At 43.0% G+C, this 16958-nt stretch overlaps 1 protein-coding gene across 1 annotated transcript in view; it reads right to left on the reverse strand.

Moving 5' to 3' along the window:
• Positions 1 to 16958, reverse strand: part of DDX60 (DExD/H-box helicase 60) — a 133988-nt gene that overhangs the window by 21411 nt on the left and 95619 nt on the right. The window contains 10 exon segments of the mRNA XM_059889573.1: positions 1 to 54; positions 57 to 143; positions 1629 to 1772; positions 2780 to 2908; positions 3450 to 3488; positions 3490 to 3562; positions 11192 to 11237; positions 11240 to 11320; positions 11419 to 11584; positions 12607 to 12720. Coding sequence (XP_059745556.1) covers positions 1 to 54; positions 57 to 143; positions 1629 to 1772; positions 2780 to 2908; positions 3450 to 3488; positions 3490 to 3562; positions 11192 to 11237; positions 11240 to 11320; positions 11419 to 11584; positions 12607 to 12720 — 933 coding nt within the window.

Consider the following 16958-nt stretch of genomic DNA (forward strand, 5'->3'; position numbering starts at 1 on the left):
CACTTTGTGCAGTTTGTTCCCCATGTCATGGGCCTCTTCATCTGCCCTGGGGGGTGGGGGGAGGTGGGCCTTCTGCGCTCCTGCTTTTGCTGTAGAAACTTTTTCACACTTTCAGCCCTTCTCTCCACAGCCCCTAAATCAAACTCGAAACAGAGGAGAAGAAGGTGTGCCTTGAGAGTGATGATAAAGACAATTCAACCATCCAGGCAGCCACTGCTGCCACTGACATACGGCTGTCGAGATTGAATACCCATTGCTACGAGCTTCATTCTGAACACGGGGTGCTCTGGGTCACAGACCCATCACTAACCACCTTTTGGGAGATCAGAAGTCCCCCTCCTGGGGCAGCAAGCAGAGTCCCCTGGAGAATGTTCCTGTAGGAGGGGTCAGGTGCCCCACAGCCAAGGGGCCAACCCCAGTGCATTTTCTCTGTCTACAGAAAAGAGGTGCTCCCCTGTATACTCTTTAGAAAGGAGGGGAAAATTAACAAAAAAAATGTTCTACTATTTTAAAATTTATTTTTATTGTTATTATAGTTGTTCTTATATTTAATTCCAGTGGCCTTTACGTCTGTCTTGTAACAGAATCAAAGACCCTTGTGTGCATTCTAAGTCACTTCAGTCACGTCTGACTCTGTGCAACCCTATGGACTGTAGCCCGCCAGGCTCCTCTGTCCATGGGATTCTCCAGGCAAGAATACTGGAGTGGGTTGTCATGCCCTCCTCCAGGGGACCTTCCCAACCCAGGGATGGAACCCATGTCTCTTACGTCTCCTGCATTGATAGGCGGGCTCTTTAGCACTAGTGCCACCTAGGAAGCCCCCAAAGATATCTAAGTCCTGACTTTATTTTTTACTGAAGTATAGTTGATTTATAGTATCATATTAGTTTCAGTTGTACAAGATAGTAATTCAGTATTTTTGAAGATTCTACTTCATTATGGGTTATTACAAGACCATGACTATAATTCCCTGTGCTATAGAGCAGGTCCTTGTTGGCTATCTAATATATAGCATTAATAGTTTGTATCTGTTAATCCCAAGCTCCCAGTTTGTCCCTCCCCACCTTCCCTCCTCCCTTTGGTAGCCATAAGCTTGTTCCCTATGTCTGTGTGACCATTTCTGTTTCCCATGTACACTCGTTTGTATGACTATTTAGATTTCACACATGAGTGAGATCATAGAGTATATGTCTTTCTCTGTTTGATTTATCTCACCAGAGAATATTATGAGTAGTGAAGTAAGTTAGATTTCTTGATGGTCAAATCTTCTGTGAATTGTAGTGCCTCCTTTGCTTTTTTCTGTGTTTTTTGTTTTCAGTTTTATTAAGACAAAATTGACATATAACACTGTACACATTTAAGGTAAAGAAAACACGATAATTTGATACAGGTATATATAGCAAAATGATGACCATAATAAGGTTAGTTAACAAAACCATTACCTCCCAAAGTTATCTCTTTTTCCTTTTGTGGTGAGAACATTTAAAGTTGAACTGGAAAGGTGTCATTTTAAATATGTAGTCTGATAACAAAAGGGAACCGAAAATCATATTGAACACTACAATAGTCAAGTTTGTATAACTCTTATCCTTAAAGGAATGTATCTAATAAAAAACAAACTAAGTGACTCACAGAAAAAACCGTGCAGGTAACTTCTCCATTTCCCTTAGCTTTACAAGGAGAAGTGGAAACATAATTGCCATGTTTTCTGAACTAACAACCACACAACCGTGGACTGAAGGAGGATGAACACTCTCCAGGACCGTTCTGGCCTGTAGCAGGGAAAATAAAACTATTTTAAGTTCTGCATAATGAAGACAGGAGTGCCTACTTCTTGCTAAAACACATTCATCGCTATCTTATCTATATAACTCTGGTTCTTTAATAGAGTATGTAACAAAAATAATAAAGATGGAAGTATAAGATACAACATTGCAAAAGAATTAAAGAAATACACTAGAGAACAAAAAGATAAAAAGTAATAACCATGCACACAGGTGCAATTTAACATGCGACTTTTTAAGGCAACACAAATCAGTCAGGAAGAGGATTATGTAGTAAATAATGCTACTTTCACTGTGGCAACAGATGAAGTGAATCAGTTTCTCTCTTTATCATGTAAAAGTCTCTTATAAATATATTTTAAAGGTTTTTCTTGGCAAAATAAGTGGAATAAAATAAAATTATGTTTCTGAGCAGGAGGAGATAACCTAAGTTAAAAAGATAATGGGAAAGGCTCACCTGAGAATTCTAATATGTGTCACACCCCAAAAATCAGAAACTTCAATATATGACAACAAAGCAAACATCAAAATAAAAAAGATCATCAACTTACTTAAAATAAATATGCATAACTCATATGACCCCGGGTTAAGGTTTTAACACAAAAATAGTTTCTGCAAATTAAAACAAAAGTCATAAAAAAAAAAAAAGCTTTCTGAAAAAGAGATAAAGAAGTCAAAAGCTCTCCTCAGCTATTACCACTGTAACTCCAGCCCCACACTCTCGGGGCATCACGACCTGGCCCACGGGAAGGGCTCCCTCTGCCTGCATCCGTCAGAAATTAGAGCACACGTGGCAGGTGGGGAAAGGGCAGAAGTCAAGGATCAAGGTCCTTTCTCTCTGGTCTATCTCAGAACCACTGGGCTTCACGCTCAACTGAAAATCCTAGAATGGAGGTTGAAGATTAAAAAGTCAAGACAATAGTCATGACTGCCCAGTATAACTCAAGGAAACAAGAACATAGAGATGCTTCATCCAAAACATGTGTGAAAATTACCTTGTTGGCGTGGCCATTCTTCACCCAGCTTGTCAGTTCTGCCTTTAAGCTCTCTTCATACTTTCTAGCATCCATCTTCCTAATGACTATTTTATTCTCAAAATGAACGAATTCCTCTGGACACAACTCCTTGAAAAGGAATGTCACAAAATTCAGTAAAATCATGCAAGAAAATCCAAGTGCTTCTCAACAATATGTCTCATGAACAGAATTACAAGTGTCTTGCAAAGAGGGGGCAAACTATCTCCCTGTCATTCCTGGTGTGTAAACCTGATGGAATGGTGAACCCTTACAGAAGAGTATGCAGCAAAACCAACCAGGAGGTGAACACAGATGGGCAGAGGAAGGAAGGGGCATGAGAGGAGAGGAAGGCAAGAATAGAAACCCAAGACCTGGCACACAGTGTGGGAGATGGAAGGGTGGTCCTGTCCCAGAAAGCAGAAGAGGAAGCAAGGTCAAGAGTTGAGGGGCTTTCTCCCCAGTTACAGGAAAACACAGACTGTGAGCAGGAAGGCTGTTAGGGAAGGAGCAATCTTATTTTGTAAAGAATCCACTGGTGATTTTCAAAGATCAGATGCAGACAATTAGGAAGGCTGATAGCTCATCTCTGTGAATGGCAGTTACCATCCACTAAAATCAATTCAAAAACAATTGCAGAATTACTGTTTACCTGAGCTCTGAGACAACTTTTCCAGAATTCAAACATGGTAGGTATCATAAAGCTGGACCATTTCTCGAGGTGAAAGGGTAAGATCGGAAGGGAATCCAAACTTTTCAATCCATCTTTAAAATAAAATTGAAAATTTTAATATTCTTTCTGTTTCATCTGAAGTTCTATCCTTTGCTTCAGAGTCACTATCATGAACCCAGACACTGAAACTATCCCTGATCTAAAATGCTTGATGGAATCACAGTACTAACCAAGAGTATCCCTGATTTACTAAGAAAGGGGAAAAACCCAAAAGCCCGCCACAAAGTTTTATACTTCTTGAGACCTTGCAGCTGGGTCAGTTCTCTATAAGGGTAGAGGTGAGGGGGTGTCTAAAAGATCTGCAAACTCAGTTCAGACAAGAACACACAGCATCCACCCTGTCACCAGAAGTGAAAGTGATTTCATTATGAATATGGTTCCTGGCTTTTGAGCACTAGCCTGAAAGTGGCAACTCTGACTTTCTCAAGTACTAAGATCACTTGGAAGGACTGATGCTAAAGCTGAAACTCCAGTACTTTGGCCACTTCATGCGAACAGTTGACTCATTGGAAAAGACTGATTCTGGGAGGGATTGGGGGCAGGAGGAGAAGGGGACGACAGAGGATGAGATGGCTGGATGGCATCACCAACTCGATGGACATGAGTTTGGGTGAACTCTGGGAGTTGGTGATGGACAGGGAGGCCTGGCATGCTGTGATTCATGGGGTCACAAAGACTCGGACACGACTGAGTGACTGAACTGAACTGAACTGAAGATCACTTGAAGGTCACCTTCACAACACTCAAGGAAACTTCTCCCCAGGTCACTGACTCGGTTCTGCTTTAAGCCCTCTGGATATCCATGTAATTCATTTTTCCTCAGATATTTTAAAATATAAATTTAAAAGTCCCGTTCTCCAAAAGCTTGTATTGCAGTAAATTCTGTTGGATTCAACCACTATTGCTACAAATCCACTGCCTGTGAAACTATGATCCCTAAAATGCTGGCAGATTTCCTTCAAAAGAAAAGGTTGGGTGGGGGGTTGGTTTATGAATAGGCTTCAAGATTTCTCATTGGAAAGGTTATGTCTTCAAGAAGGGGCTATGTACGCAGATTTCTCCAAAGTTATTTGACAATAGGGAATGAGTTTTAATAAACAGCTACTAAGTTATGAAACTCAGGTTTGGAAATTCAAGGCTAAAAAAAGCCACTTCAAATAATGCAGTTGAAAAAAACTGTTTATTAGGCTGGAAAGTACAGTCAAGTTTGAATCAGAAGATCTAATTCTAATTCCACCCCTAAATGCTGTTTCCTCATCTACAACATAGGATCCAAGTATCTCTTTTGCCACCTTACAGACTGCAGTAAAAGCAAATAAGACAAACACTTCAGCACAAGGTTTTGGACTTTAAACTAGGAGATAAGTAAGACCTGAAGAGCTAATGCCTAGTACAGTGACTACAGACAACAAAGCTGTATTATGAACACCAACATGCTGAGGATGTGTGTATGCTCATATCTGACCCTTTGTATCCCCATGGACTGTGGCCCACCAGGCTTCTCTGTCCATGAGATTTCCCAGGCAAGAATGTTGGAGTGGGTTGCCACTTCCTCCTCCAGGGGATCTTCCCGACTCAGGATCAAATCTGCACTGGCAGGAAGGTTCTTTACCACTGAGCCACCTGGGGAGCCCTAAACATGCTGGGACTAGATCTTAATTGTCCCACCACAAAAAAATAAAAATAAAATAAAAAAGGATGAGGACTCAGACTTGACACAGGTGGCTTTCATACTGCAAAATAAATATACCAAATCAACATGCTGTACCCCTTAAACTTATACAAGGTTTTATGCCAAACGTACTTCAATTAAAATAATTGGGCTTTGACTGAGGTTGTAGATCAACAGAATGTAGGTGAGTGCCTGGACCACAGTTCAGCATCTCAACCTGAGCAGTGAACTAGCTGAACAGAAAAAATTGCTTTTCGCCAAATAGTATTTGAATATCTTGCTTTGGAATGTTAGCATTTGTTCTCTTATTATTACTACGTAAAAGTGGCAACTTGCAGTCCATGGGGTCTCAAAGAGTCAGACGTGACTAGGCGACTGAACAACAACAATATCTTGCCCAAATAAAATAAATACAAGAACTATCATAATTTTTAAGATATAATTGTTCTGGTTTGGTCCCTAGAATGCATTTGGTTTCTTAGCCTCTTACAAAAGCCTGCATGCCCTTATTTCCACCATGGAGAGAAGTACTGCCTTTGCCCTCAGAACTAAGCTACACAACACGTGGCACAGGCCTAGGAAAACACCCAGCATGTGACCAGCGCCTCGACCTTCCATGTGCCTGATGAATGACCAACTTATAGGTCTTCATTTTCTAATCAATTTAACAACTCGTGGCCAAAAGCTGGGCCACACCATTCCATTCAGCTGGTGTTCACTGTGTGACAACTAATGAGCCAGCCCAGGGAGACAAGGAAGAGAGATAAAAGGTTCCCACCCTCCTTCACTTATGAGCACACAGCATCACACCACGAAGGTGTTTTGGCAAATCGCATTGTCCCCAACCCCACAGGTGACGGGAAGCACAGTTCCATGGGCAGCAGACAGATGGGCAGCCCCTCCTACACTTGCTGGGGCTGACACCCCTGTCCCAACAGCTGTCCCCGGCCAGATAGCTGGTGACAAGGTTGGACTCCACCCTGTGCCAGAAATGAGCCTCACATGGAGGCAGGCCCAAGCTACTCAGCCCTTCCTTCTAGAGCCACCCGTGTGACAACAGAGCCAGAGCACAGACATCTATGGGGACAGCTCTTCTGTTCATGTTGCTTCACCACCCAACCTCCTCACGTCCACCTGAGGTCTACTACACAAGATCAGAGATTGTCTCCTTGTTCAGGGAGGCTGCCATGCCTTTTACCACTGATGCTGTAGGGAACACTCCATGTGAACACACGCTACACACACAACGGTCAACATACACATTTAATGCCATCCAAGCTGCGTTCCTATTGCACAGGAGACTCACGCAGCAGCATGACCTTTGCAGGAGTCACATGGGGTTAGAGTAGCTGGGTCCGCTTCCCAGCCATCCATTAATAGCCACTGAGATAGCAGACAGGCACTTGGAGCAAGATGCCAAACTCACCAAGTTCTCCCAATCCCTCTGCTCACTGCCACCTAAAGACAGTCTGCCCTGAACCATCTACACAGAATGGAGGACTGTGTAAATGCTGCACTGAGATGCCTGGAGACAAGGCGGAAAGAGAAGAGAAGAGGAGATGGACACAGAGAAAGGGGGCTTGTTATCTATGTGCGGGTTATCACCACTACTCCAGTTTTGGGGTGTGAGTTAGGTCACAGGAATTTCACCCACATTTCAGTTTTCTTTAGATGTAGATGGAGCCATTGCCACACAAAAAAGAAAGTCCCGTAATGAAATCCTATTGGAAAATTACCGCACTGAACTCATTCCATTGCTCTTAGAAGCTACTGTGTCACAGCCCAAAGGCCGTAACAAGATTCTCACGCAGTCGCTCACTCACGCATCTGTCCACCAGTCTGTTCAGAATACAGCGATGAAGCTGCAGGCTCTGGGGTCATCCGTCTGAGACCGCACCCCAGTACCACCCCTTCCTCGGCAGTACAGGTTCTCTCCGCCCTACCTCCCTCGCTTGTCAAACGGGAGTATCAGTAAGGCATCCATCCTATTGTTGCAAAGGTTACAGGAGGCAAGATACGTAAAATCCTTAGAACCCAAAGAATGTGCTCACCCTGGGTGTCTATATTCATGTAACAAACGTTTCAATCCAGTTAATTACAAGCCACAAAGGCAGAAAATCTGTCTTCAAGGAATTATTCCAGTAAGAAGACAAGCTCTTAAGGAACTTCAGCAGCAAGCCAACCACGACTGTTGTTGGACAGGAAATACAGACCAGGTGCATGGAGAGAAGACTCCCTCCAGCTAAGCAGGTCACAGAGGATTCTGAAGAGATTTCCCACGAGATCAGATCAGTCGCTCAGTCGTGTCCGACTCTTTGATACCCCATCAATCACAGCATGCCAGGTCTCCCTGTCCATCACCAACTCCCAGAGTTCACTGAGACTCAGGACCATCGAGTCAGTGATGCCATACAGCCATCTCATCCTCTGTCGTCCCCTTCTCCTCCTGCCCCCAATCCCTCCCAGCATCAGAGTCTTTTCCAATGAGTCAACTCTTCGCATGAGGTGGCCAAAGTACTGGAGTTTCAGCTTTAGCATCATTCCTTCCAAAGAAATCCCAGGGCTGATCTCCTTCAGAATGGACTGGTTGGATCTCCTTGCAGTCCAAGGGACTCTCAAGAGTCTTCTCCAACACCACAGTTCAAAAGCATCAATTCTTTGGTGCTCAGCCTTCTTCACAGTCCAACTCTCACATCCATACATGACCACAGGAAAAACCATAGCCTTGACTAGACCAAACTTTGTTGGCAAAGTAATGTCTGTGCTTTTGAATATGCTATCTACGTTGGTCATAACTTTCCTTCCAAGGAGTAAGTGTCTTTTAATTTCATGGCTTCAGTAACCATCTGCAGTGATTTTGGAGCCCCCCAAAATAAAGTCTGACACTATTTCCACTGTTTCCCCATCTATTTCCCATGAAGTGATGGGACCGGATGCCATGATCTTCGTTTTCTGAATGTTGAGCTTTAAGCCAACTTTTTTACTCTCCACTTTCACTTTCATCAAGAGGCTTTTGAGTTCCTCTTCACTTTCTGCCATAAGGGTGGTGTCATCTGCATATCTGAGGTTATTGATATTTCTCCCAGTAATCTTGATTCCAGCTTGTGCTTCTTCCAGTCCAGAGTTTCTCATGATGTACTCTGCATATAAGTTAAATAAGCAGGGTGATAATATACAGCCTTGACGTACTCCTTTCCCTCTTTGGAATCAATCTGTTGTTCCATGTCCAGTTCTAACTGTTGCTTCCTGACCTGCATACAGATTTCTCAAGAGGCAGATCAGGTGGTTTGGTATTCCCATCTCTTCCAGAATTTTCCACAGTTTATTGTGATCCACACAGTCAAAGGCTTTGGCATAGTCAATAAAGCAGAAATAGATGTTTTTTTGGAACTCTCTTGCTTTTTCCATGATCCAGCAGATGTTGGCAATTTGATCTCTGGTTCCTCTGCCTTTTCTAAAATCAGCTTGAACATCAGGAAGTTCAAGGTTCACATATTGCTGAAGCCTGGCTTGAAGAATTTTGAGCATTACTTTACTAGTGTGTGAGATGAATGCAATTGTGCAGTAGTTTGAGCATTCTTTGGCATTGCCTTTCTTTGGGATTGGAATGAAAACTGACCTTTTCCAGTCCTGTGGCCACTGCTGAGTTTTCCAAATTTGCTGGCATATTGAGTGCAGCACTTTCACAGCATCATCTTTCAGGATTTGGAATAGCTCAACTGGAATTCTGTCACCTCCACTAGCTTTGTTCATAGTGATGCTTTCTAAGGCCCACTTGAAGAGCCATCAAAATTGAACAGGGTCTGGATGACTGGTACTGTGCATCTGTGGTGAAACACTCCAGTTTACAGATAAACCATGAGGGCGTCCAGTAAAATCCATCAAGTAGATGAGCAGAAGCACTTGGGGCTGGGTCCTGAAAGACCTCAGAAGCCTGACCAAGGAGCTGTGCCTTTGGTTGTTTGCAAGAGAAAGCCATCACAGGCTCAGAAGGATCAGAATTATCCTATTTATTTACCTAAGATAGGTTTCTGATCCAGATACGTCATTCAGGCAGAACTTGAAACTACTCCCTATGACATCAACTATTGTAACTAAAGAAAACTGCATGTGGCTTAAAAACTGTCAGACTACAAGGCTTCACCTGACAACAGAATTTAGAGTATATTTAACTTGTTCAGTCTTGGAAGGAAGGAAAACTATTGCCTAATTATCACTTTGAGAGGCAACCAAAGCTTTAATGGGCCATCCTCAGAATAGAATGGAAAAGGAAAATTAAGAAATCTTCCTCCACTCAAACCCCAGAGCCCCAAATGAGGTCTCCTTAAGACTTCCACCTTACTGATTTACTACCAAAACATCACACTGCGATTGCTATGTCAGTAAAAAGCACCTTTTCCTTGTCTAACCTAATTCACAATGATCAAATTCTCACATGTATGAGACACTGTCCACACAAAGTTGTAGCTGCACTAAGAGAAGAGACAGTGTCCAAAAAGGTGGATAGATGGACATGGGTGCTGAGAAGAAGGAAAATGGGCAAAGATAACATCTAAGAATAAAGAAAAATCAACCCAAAAAACTTCAGGTTAAGTGTTCAGTCATTTTTAAGTTTTGCAGAGGCATTTCCAGATGTTCAAGCTGGTTTTAGAAAAGGCAGAGGAACCAGAGATCAAATTGCCAACATCCGCTGGATCATCAAAAAAGCAAGAGAGTTCCAGAAAAACATCTATTTCTGCTTCATTAACTATGCCAAAGCCTTTGACTGTGTGGATCACAATAAACTGTGGAAAATTCTGAAAGAGATGGAAATACCTGACCACCTGAACTGCCTCTTGAGAAATCTGTATGCAGGTCAGGAAGCAACAGTTAGAACTGGACATGGAACAACAGACTGGTTCCAAATAGGAAAAGAAATATGTCAAGGCTGTATATTGTCACCCTGCTTATTTAACTTATATGCAGAGTACATCATGAGAAATGCTGGGCTGGATGAAGCACAAGCTGGAATCAAGATTGCCAGGAGAAATATCAATAACCTCAGATATGCAGATGACACCACCCTTATGGCAGAAAGTGAAGAGGAACTCAAAAGCCTCTTGATGAAAGTGAAAGAGGAGAGTGAAAAAGTTGGCTTAAAACTCAACATTCAGAAAACGAAGATCATGGCATCCAGTCCCATCACTTCATGGGAAATAGATGGGGAAACAGTGGAAACAGTGTCAGACTTTATTTTTCTGGGCTCCAAAATCACTGCAAATGGTTACTGAAGCCATGAAATTAAAAGACACTTACTCCTTGGAAGGAAAGTTATGACCAACCTAGATAGCATATTCAAAAGCAGAGACATTACTTTGCCAACAAAGGTCTGTCTAGTCAAGGCTATGGTTTTTCCTGTGGTCATGTATGGATGTTAGAGTTGGACTGTGAAGAAGGCTGAGCACTGAAGAATTGATGCTTTTGAACTGTGGTGTTGGAGAAGACTCTTGAGAGTCCCTTGGACTGCAAGGAGATCCAACCAGTCCATTGTGAAGGAGTTCAGCCCTGGGATTTCTTTGGAAGCAATGATGCTGAAGCTGAAACTCCAGTACTTTGGCCACCTCATGCGAAGAGTTGACTCATTGAAAAAGACTCTGATGCTGGGAGGGATTGGGGGCAGGAGGAGAAGGGGATGACAGAGGATGAGATGGCTGGATGGCATCACTGACTTGATGGACGTGAGTCTGGGTGAACTCTGGGAGTTGGTGATGGACAGGGAGGCCTGGCGTGCTGCAATTCATGGGGTCACAAAGAGTCGGACACAACTGAGCGACTTATCTGAACTGAACTGAACACCATTAAGGAATAGATAATAACTGGGAAGTTATTCTTGTTACTTTTAAAACTCAGATTAAATATCTGTTAAAAGTACTGATTCTGTAATTCTGATGAGTACCACCCAGGCAGCTCTGCAATATGACATAAATAATAACCTTTGCTCAGAAAAAACACGGCAGAAGTATCACTCACATGGTCCGTTGTCAATGCAGCACACAGTGAAAATGGTCAAAGGAAATTTCACGATTTCTCACTGAACATATGTATTTCTCTAAGTCATTGCAGGTCTTTTCATAGAGCACTGGAAGCGAAGAGCAAGAATTTCCCAATGAATGGACACACAATGATGGGATAACTTGAAAGGAAGAGACAAAATTCCTATGAATGTGTCAAACCTACCAAGTCTCACTTTATATGACTGCTTCATCAGCAAGTAATTTTTGTGGGAACTGGCACGGCAGCTGGCATTTCTTGTAGAAGCAATGCTTTTTTCAATCATACCATCTGCTTGTTTCCAGTACCATTTTACAGATTGTAGCCACCTTAAAATTTAAATTACGTATTACTTAGACAGAACATGGAAACACTTCCTGAAATATCAAGTACTTCAAAATACAGAAAATTGTATGTGCCTTAAAACTTGCACATAAATGAATAGGCCCTAGAGCCAGATGACCTAAGATTGAATCCCAGCCTCCTTACCATGGGCTAAGACTTTCTGTTGAATCACAAAATCTCTCTGTGCCTTGTTTTTCATATTTAAAAGGAAATAATAATAGCAGTCAGAAAACTATCTAACAGCAGCAATTAAAATAATAAATCATAAAGGTTTTTGGCCATCTAAGACAAATCAACATATGCAAAGTACTTAGAAAGGCACTTGGCAAATCAGAGTCTTTGCTATAATTGTTGTTAGTGGGCAAAGATCTAGCACAGTGGAAAAATGATATGGAGCTTTCAACTAATAAGGCTTCCCTATCTTTCTAAACATCTGCAAACTGGGACAACATAAGCAGTCTCAAGGTCCATGGCAGACTGTGTCAATACATGTGTGTGTTTGTTGCTCAATCAAAGTGTCTGACTCTTTGCGACCCCACAGACTCTAGCCCACCAGGTTCCTCTGTCCATGGGATTCTCCAGGCAAGAATACTGGAGTGGGTAGCCTATCCTTTCTTCAGGGGATCTTCCTGACCCAGGGATCGAAACTGGATCTCTTGCATTGCAGACAGATCCTTTACTGTCTGGGCCACCAGGGGAGCCACTATACTCTTTTAATTTTATTTCTTTGCAAAAGGAGAAAGAAAAAGAAAAATAAATCAATCACTTCTGGTGAGCCTTTTTTGAGATACAAGGGAAATTTCCTACTCAACTGAAGATCTGGCTGGGGGAACCCTTGGTTTTTTCCTTTACAGAGCGTGGCCTTGCTCAGCACCTGCCAGGAGGGGTGAGTTTATTCCCTGAATATTCAGAGATAAGGTAAGAGATTCATCAGGTGGTTATGGAACTTTCCAGAACACATATAGAAAAGATAACATTCAAACATTCAAAACAGGTAAGTATTCTATCTAGACCGAAGCTCAGGCCTACTCAAGTCAGATGCTCCGAGTTGCTGATGGTGGTGGAAAGGGCCAGGAAGGGGCAGCGGATAATGAGGAGATGCTCCCAGATTTCTGCTCCAATTTCCCCACCAAGACTGTGGACCTATTAAAGACAAAAATGCTCCATTAAAAATGAGCAGGAGGTCTGAAAGATGTCTTTCCAAAGGAAACAAACAGATGGCCAATAGTTACATGAAAAGATGCTCAACTTTACCCATCATTGAGAAATGAAAATCAAAACCACGTGAGATATCACTCACACCTGTCAGAACAGCCACCACCAAAAAGAACACAAATAAAATCTGTTGGCTGGAGGCTTCCCTGGTGGCTCAGTGGTAAAGAATCTACCTGCTAATCCAGGAGACACAGGTTCAATCCCTGATCCAGGAAGATCCCACAAGCCATGGCACAACTAAGCCTGCACAGCACATCAATTAAGCCTGTGCTCTAGAGACCAGGAGCTGCAACTACTGAGCCCATGTGCCACAAATGAAGCCCTCACGCCCCAGAGCCCATGCTCCACAACAAGAGAAGCCACTGCAATGAGAAGCCTGCACACCACAACTAGAGAGAAGCCCCACTCGTCGCAACTAGAGAAGAGCCCATGCAGCAGTGAAGACCCAGCACAGCCAAAAACTAAAAATATAAAATAAACAAAAATATTTTAAAAAGCAACCTGAACGTCCATTACTCTGAGACTAAGTAAACACATTTAAAAAAATATTGTCGGCGAGGGTATGGTGAAACAGGAACCCTTGTACACTGTTAGTGGGAATGTGAGATGGTTACAGCCATTCAGAACAGTACCAGAGGGTCCTCAGTTCAGCTCAGTTCAGTTCAGTCGCTCAGTCGTGTCCAACTCTTTGTGACCCCATGAATCGCAGCACGCCAGGCCTCCCTGTCCATCACCAACTCCCGGAGATCACTCAGACTCACGTCCATCGAGTCAGTGATGCCATCCAGCCATCTCATCCTCTGTCGTCCCCTTCTCCTCCTGCCCCAATCCCTCCCAGCATCAGAGTCTTTTCCAATGAGTCAACTCTTTGCATGAGGTGGCCAAAGTACTGGAGTTTCAGCTTCAGCATCATTGCTTCCAAAGAAATCCCAGGGCTGATCTCCTTCACAATGGACTGGTTGGATCTCCTTGCAGTCCAAGGGACTCTCAAGAGTCTTCTCCAACACCACAGTTCAAAAGCATCAATTCTTCAGCGCTCAGCTTTCTTCACAGTCCAACTCTCACATCCATACATGACCACAGGAAAAACCATAGCCTTGACTAGACGGACCTTTGTTGGCAAAGTAATGTCTTTGCTTTTGAATATGCTATCTAGGTTGGTCATAACTTTCCTTCCAAGGAGTAAGTGTCTTTTAATTTCATGGCTGCAATCACCATCTGCAGTGATTTTGGAGCCCAAAAAAATTAAGTCTGACACTATTTCCACTGTTTCCCCATCTATTTCCCATGAAGTGATGGGACCGGATGCCATGATCTTCGTTTTCTGAATGTTGAGTTTTAAGCCAACTTTTTCACTCTCCTCTTTCACCTTCATCAAGAGGCTTTTTAGTTCCTCTTCAATAAACTAAAAATAGAACTGCCATATGATCCAGCAATTCCACTTCTGGGTATTTATCCAAAGAAAACAAAAGGATATATACATCCCCCATGTTTATTGCAGCACTATGTATAACAGCCAAGATAGTAAGCAGCCCAAGTGTTCACTGAAGGATGAATGTATGGGTAAAGAAACTGTAGTGTGTATACATAGAATGGAATATTATTTAACTATAAAAAAAGAATGAAATCTTCCCATCTGTGATCATGGAAGGACGTCAAGGGCATTATGCTAAGAGAAATAAATCAATAAGTCAGACATAAAAAGACAAACAATAATTTCACATGTGAAATCTTAAAACACACATACACAAACAACCTCAAATATATACAGAACACATATGTAGTTATAAGAAGTGTGTGTGGGAGAAGTTGGTGAATGGCTTTTGTTTGTTGTTTTAGTTTAGATTATTTAGACTGAATAAGTTAAATAACTTTCCAGTTGATTTAAAAATAGCAGATTTTTGTACTCACATGTAGAGTTTATGTTTTAAATAAATTTTGGTATTTAAAAAATAATTAGCAGATGAAAATAAGACCTGGAAGCTTGAATCATCATCATACATGGTTTCATATTTGCCAACCATGCCAAGTTTATATAAACACTGACAAATTCAGCCAACACAAAATCCTAACACACACTTTCTTTTAATTCCCATAACCAATCCATCAATAATTCCTCTGTAACTCACTTTCCAAAATATCTTTCAAATCTAAGCATTTTCTCCACTTCCATGGCCCCCAGGTCATCCACAATATCCTTCTGGCTGACCTCACAGCTCCCCTGGGCCCACCCCTGCACTCTTCACGTCATAGCCAACAGACACGTCTCGAGGATGAACTCAATCAGGCCATGTCCCCAGTTACATTTTCTCAATATCTTCCCACTACATGCAGAACAAAATACAAACTCCTGAACAGGGCGAACATTGTGTTGGGGGTTACCACCCCCACCAGCCGGCTCTCTAGCCTCATTCCAGCCCCTCTCCCTTCATGCGCTTACTTCTCTCCAGACACACTGGACTTTGCTTTGTCGCCTGAACACAAATTTCCTACCCCAGAGCTTCCACATACACTGTTCCCTCTGCTTAGAATGCTTTAACCTGCTTTTGGACTTGTAGAGTTCAACTCAGTGTTACCCACTGGAAGACTCTTCCCACCAGCACTGCAGAGCTGCCCTCAGGCTGCACCCATCCCCCACCTGGCCATCATCACAGTCAGACAGGCGGCCCCTTCTCACCACCATGTGCAGGGAAGTGGGCTGCCACAGTCACACTATGCTCAGCTGTCTGATCCTTTGGCCCAGTGAGTCTGTGGCTCACACCTGGGCATTCCCACACCCATAGTGCCTGGCGTTGTGGAGACACTGCTTCTATACTTGCTGAATTCATGAATGCCCTTTGACCTGATAAAGCAAATGGAACTAGACTTAGGGAAGATCCTCAGAAGTGGTGTCAACTTATAAAATATAAGTTTTCATCTATTTTTGCCATCCAAATGTGAATTTCTGAGCCCTGAGGACGCCCTGGAACAACAATACCTGCTATCTGTCAGCCATGGAGCTGCCACCACTCCCTATGGTGAGCAAGGAAATAAGGATGTGAATAATCAAATCACAGGACACAAGTTTTAGTTAAAAGCTAAACATGTTGAGAGTTATGTTTCATTTGGTGGGAATTTTTAGGGCTTCAAGTCCAGGAGACAGCGTCTCAAGTGACCCTGAGAGAACTGCTCTGAGGAGACAGGGAGGGGAGGGGAGGGTGGGAAGTCAGGTAATATAGAAGCTTGCAACAAGGGCCAGGTAGTCTGAAAATCAAAAGATTATTGCTAATTAGGGAACACGTCCTATAGTCCATGGGGTCGCAAAGAGTCAAATATGACTTGAGTCACTGAACCGAACTGAACTGAGGGAAGATGAGATATCTCATTAAGGAAATGCACTTTTCTGTGTATGGGAAGATGCAAGAGCCTGGGCTCACTGAAATCATCCCTTTCATACGCATCTCAGCTATCCAGGGCCACTGCCCTGTGATTTGATTATTCACATCCTTAGTTCCTTGTTTACCATAGGGAGTGGTGGCAGCTCCATGGCTGCCAGATAGCATGCACTGTTCTTCCTGGGCACCCTCGGGGCTCAGAAAGTCACATTTGGAAGGCCAAAATAGCTGAAGGCTGTGGCACCCTTGTCTATGATATGGCAGGAAATACTTCATCTCACAGTGGTTTCCTTTAAACAGATTACACTGACACCTGGCAATCAACTGGAAAGGACTTACTATCACAGTTATTAGATAATTTTTTTTAAATTCCCTTGCCCATTTGGTTTGGTAGCTCAGATGGTAAAGAACCTGCCTGCAATGTAGGAGGCACAAGAGACCCAAGTTCGATCCCAGAGTTAGGAAGATCCCCTGGAAAAGGGAATGGCTACCAACTCCAGTATTCTTCCCTGGAGAATTCTATTTATTATTGACTTCCCAGGTAGCACAATGGTGAAGAATCCACCTGCCAGTACAGGAGGCACAAGAGACACGGGTTTGATCCCTGGTTGGGAAAACCCCCTGGAGGAGGGCATGGCAACCCACTCCACTACTCTTGCCTGAGAAATCCCATGGACAGAGGAGCCTGGCAGGCTATAGTCCATGGAGTGGCAAAGAGTCAGACACGACTGAGGGACTGACCACACACAGTCAGATAACACACCACTCAGCTGAATGGTGGCCTTACAAGTA

This window comes from Bos taurus, chromosome 8, assembly GCF_002263795.3.
Source record: "Bos taurus isolate L1 Dominette 01449 registration number 42190680 breed Hereford chromosome 8, ARS-UCD2.0, whole genome shotgun sequence".
Taxonomy (NCBI): domain Eukaryota; kingdom Metazoa; phylum Chordata; class Mammalia; order Artiodactyla; family Bovidae; genus Bos; species Bos taurus.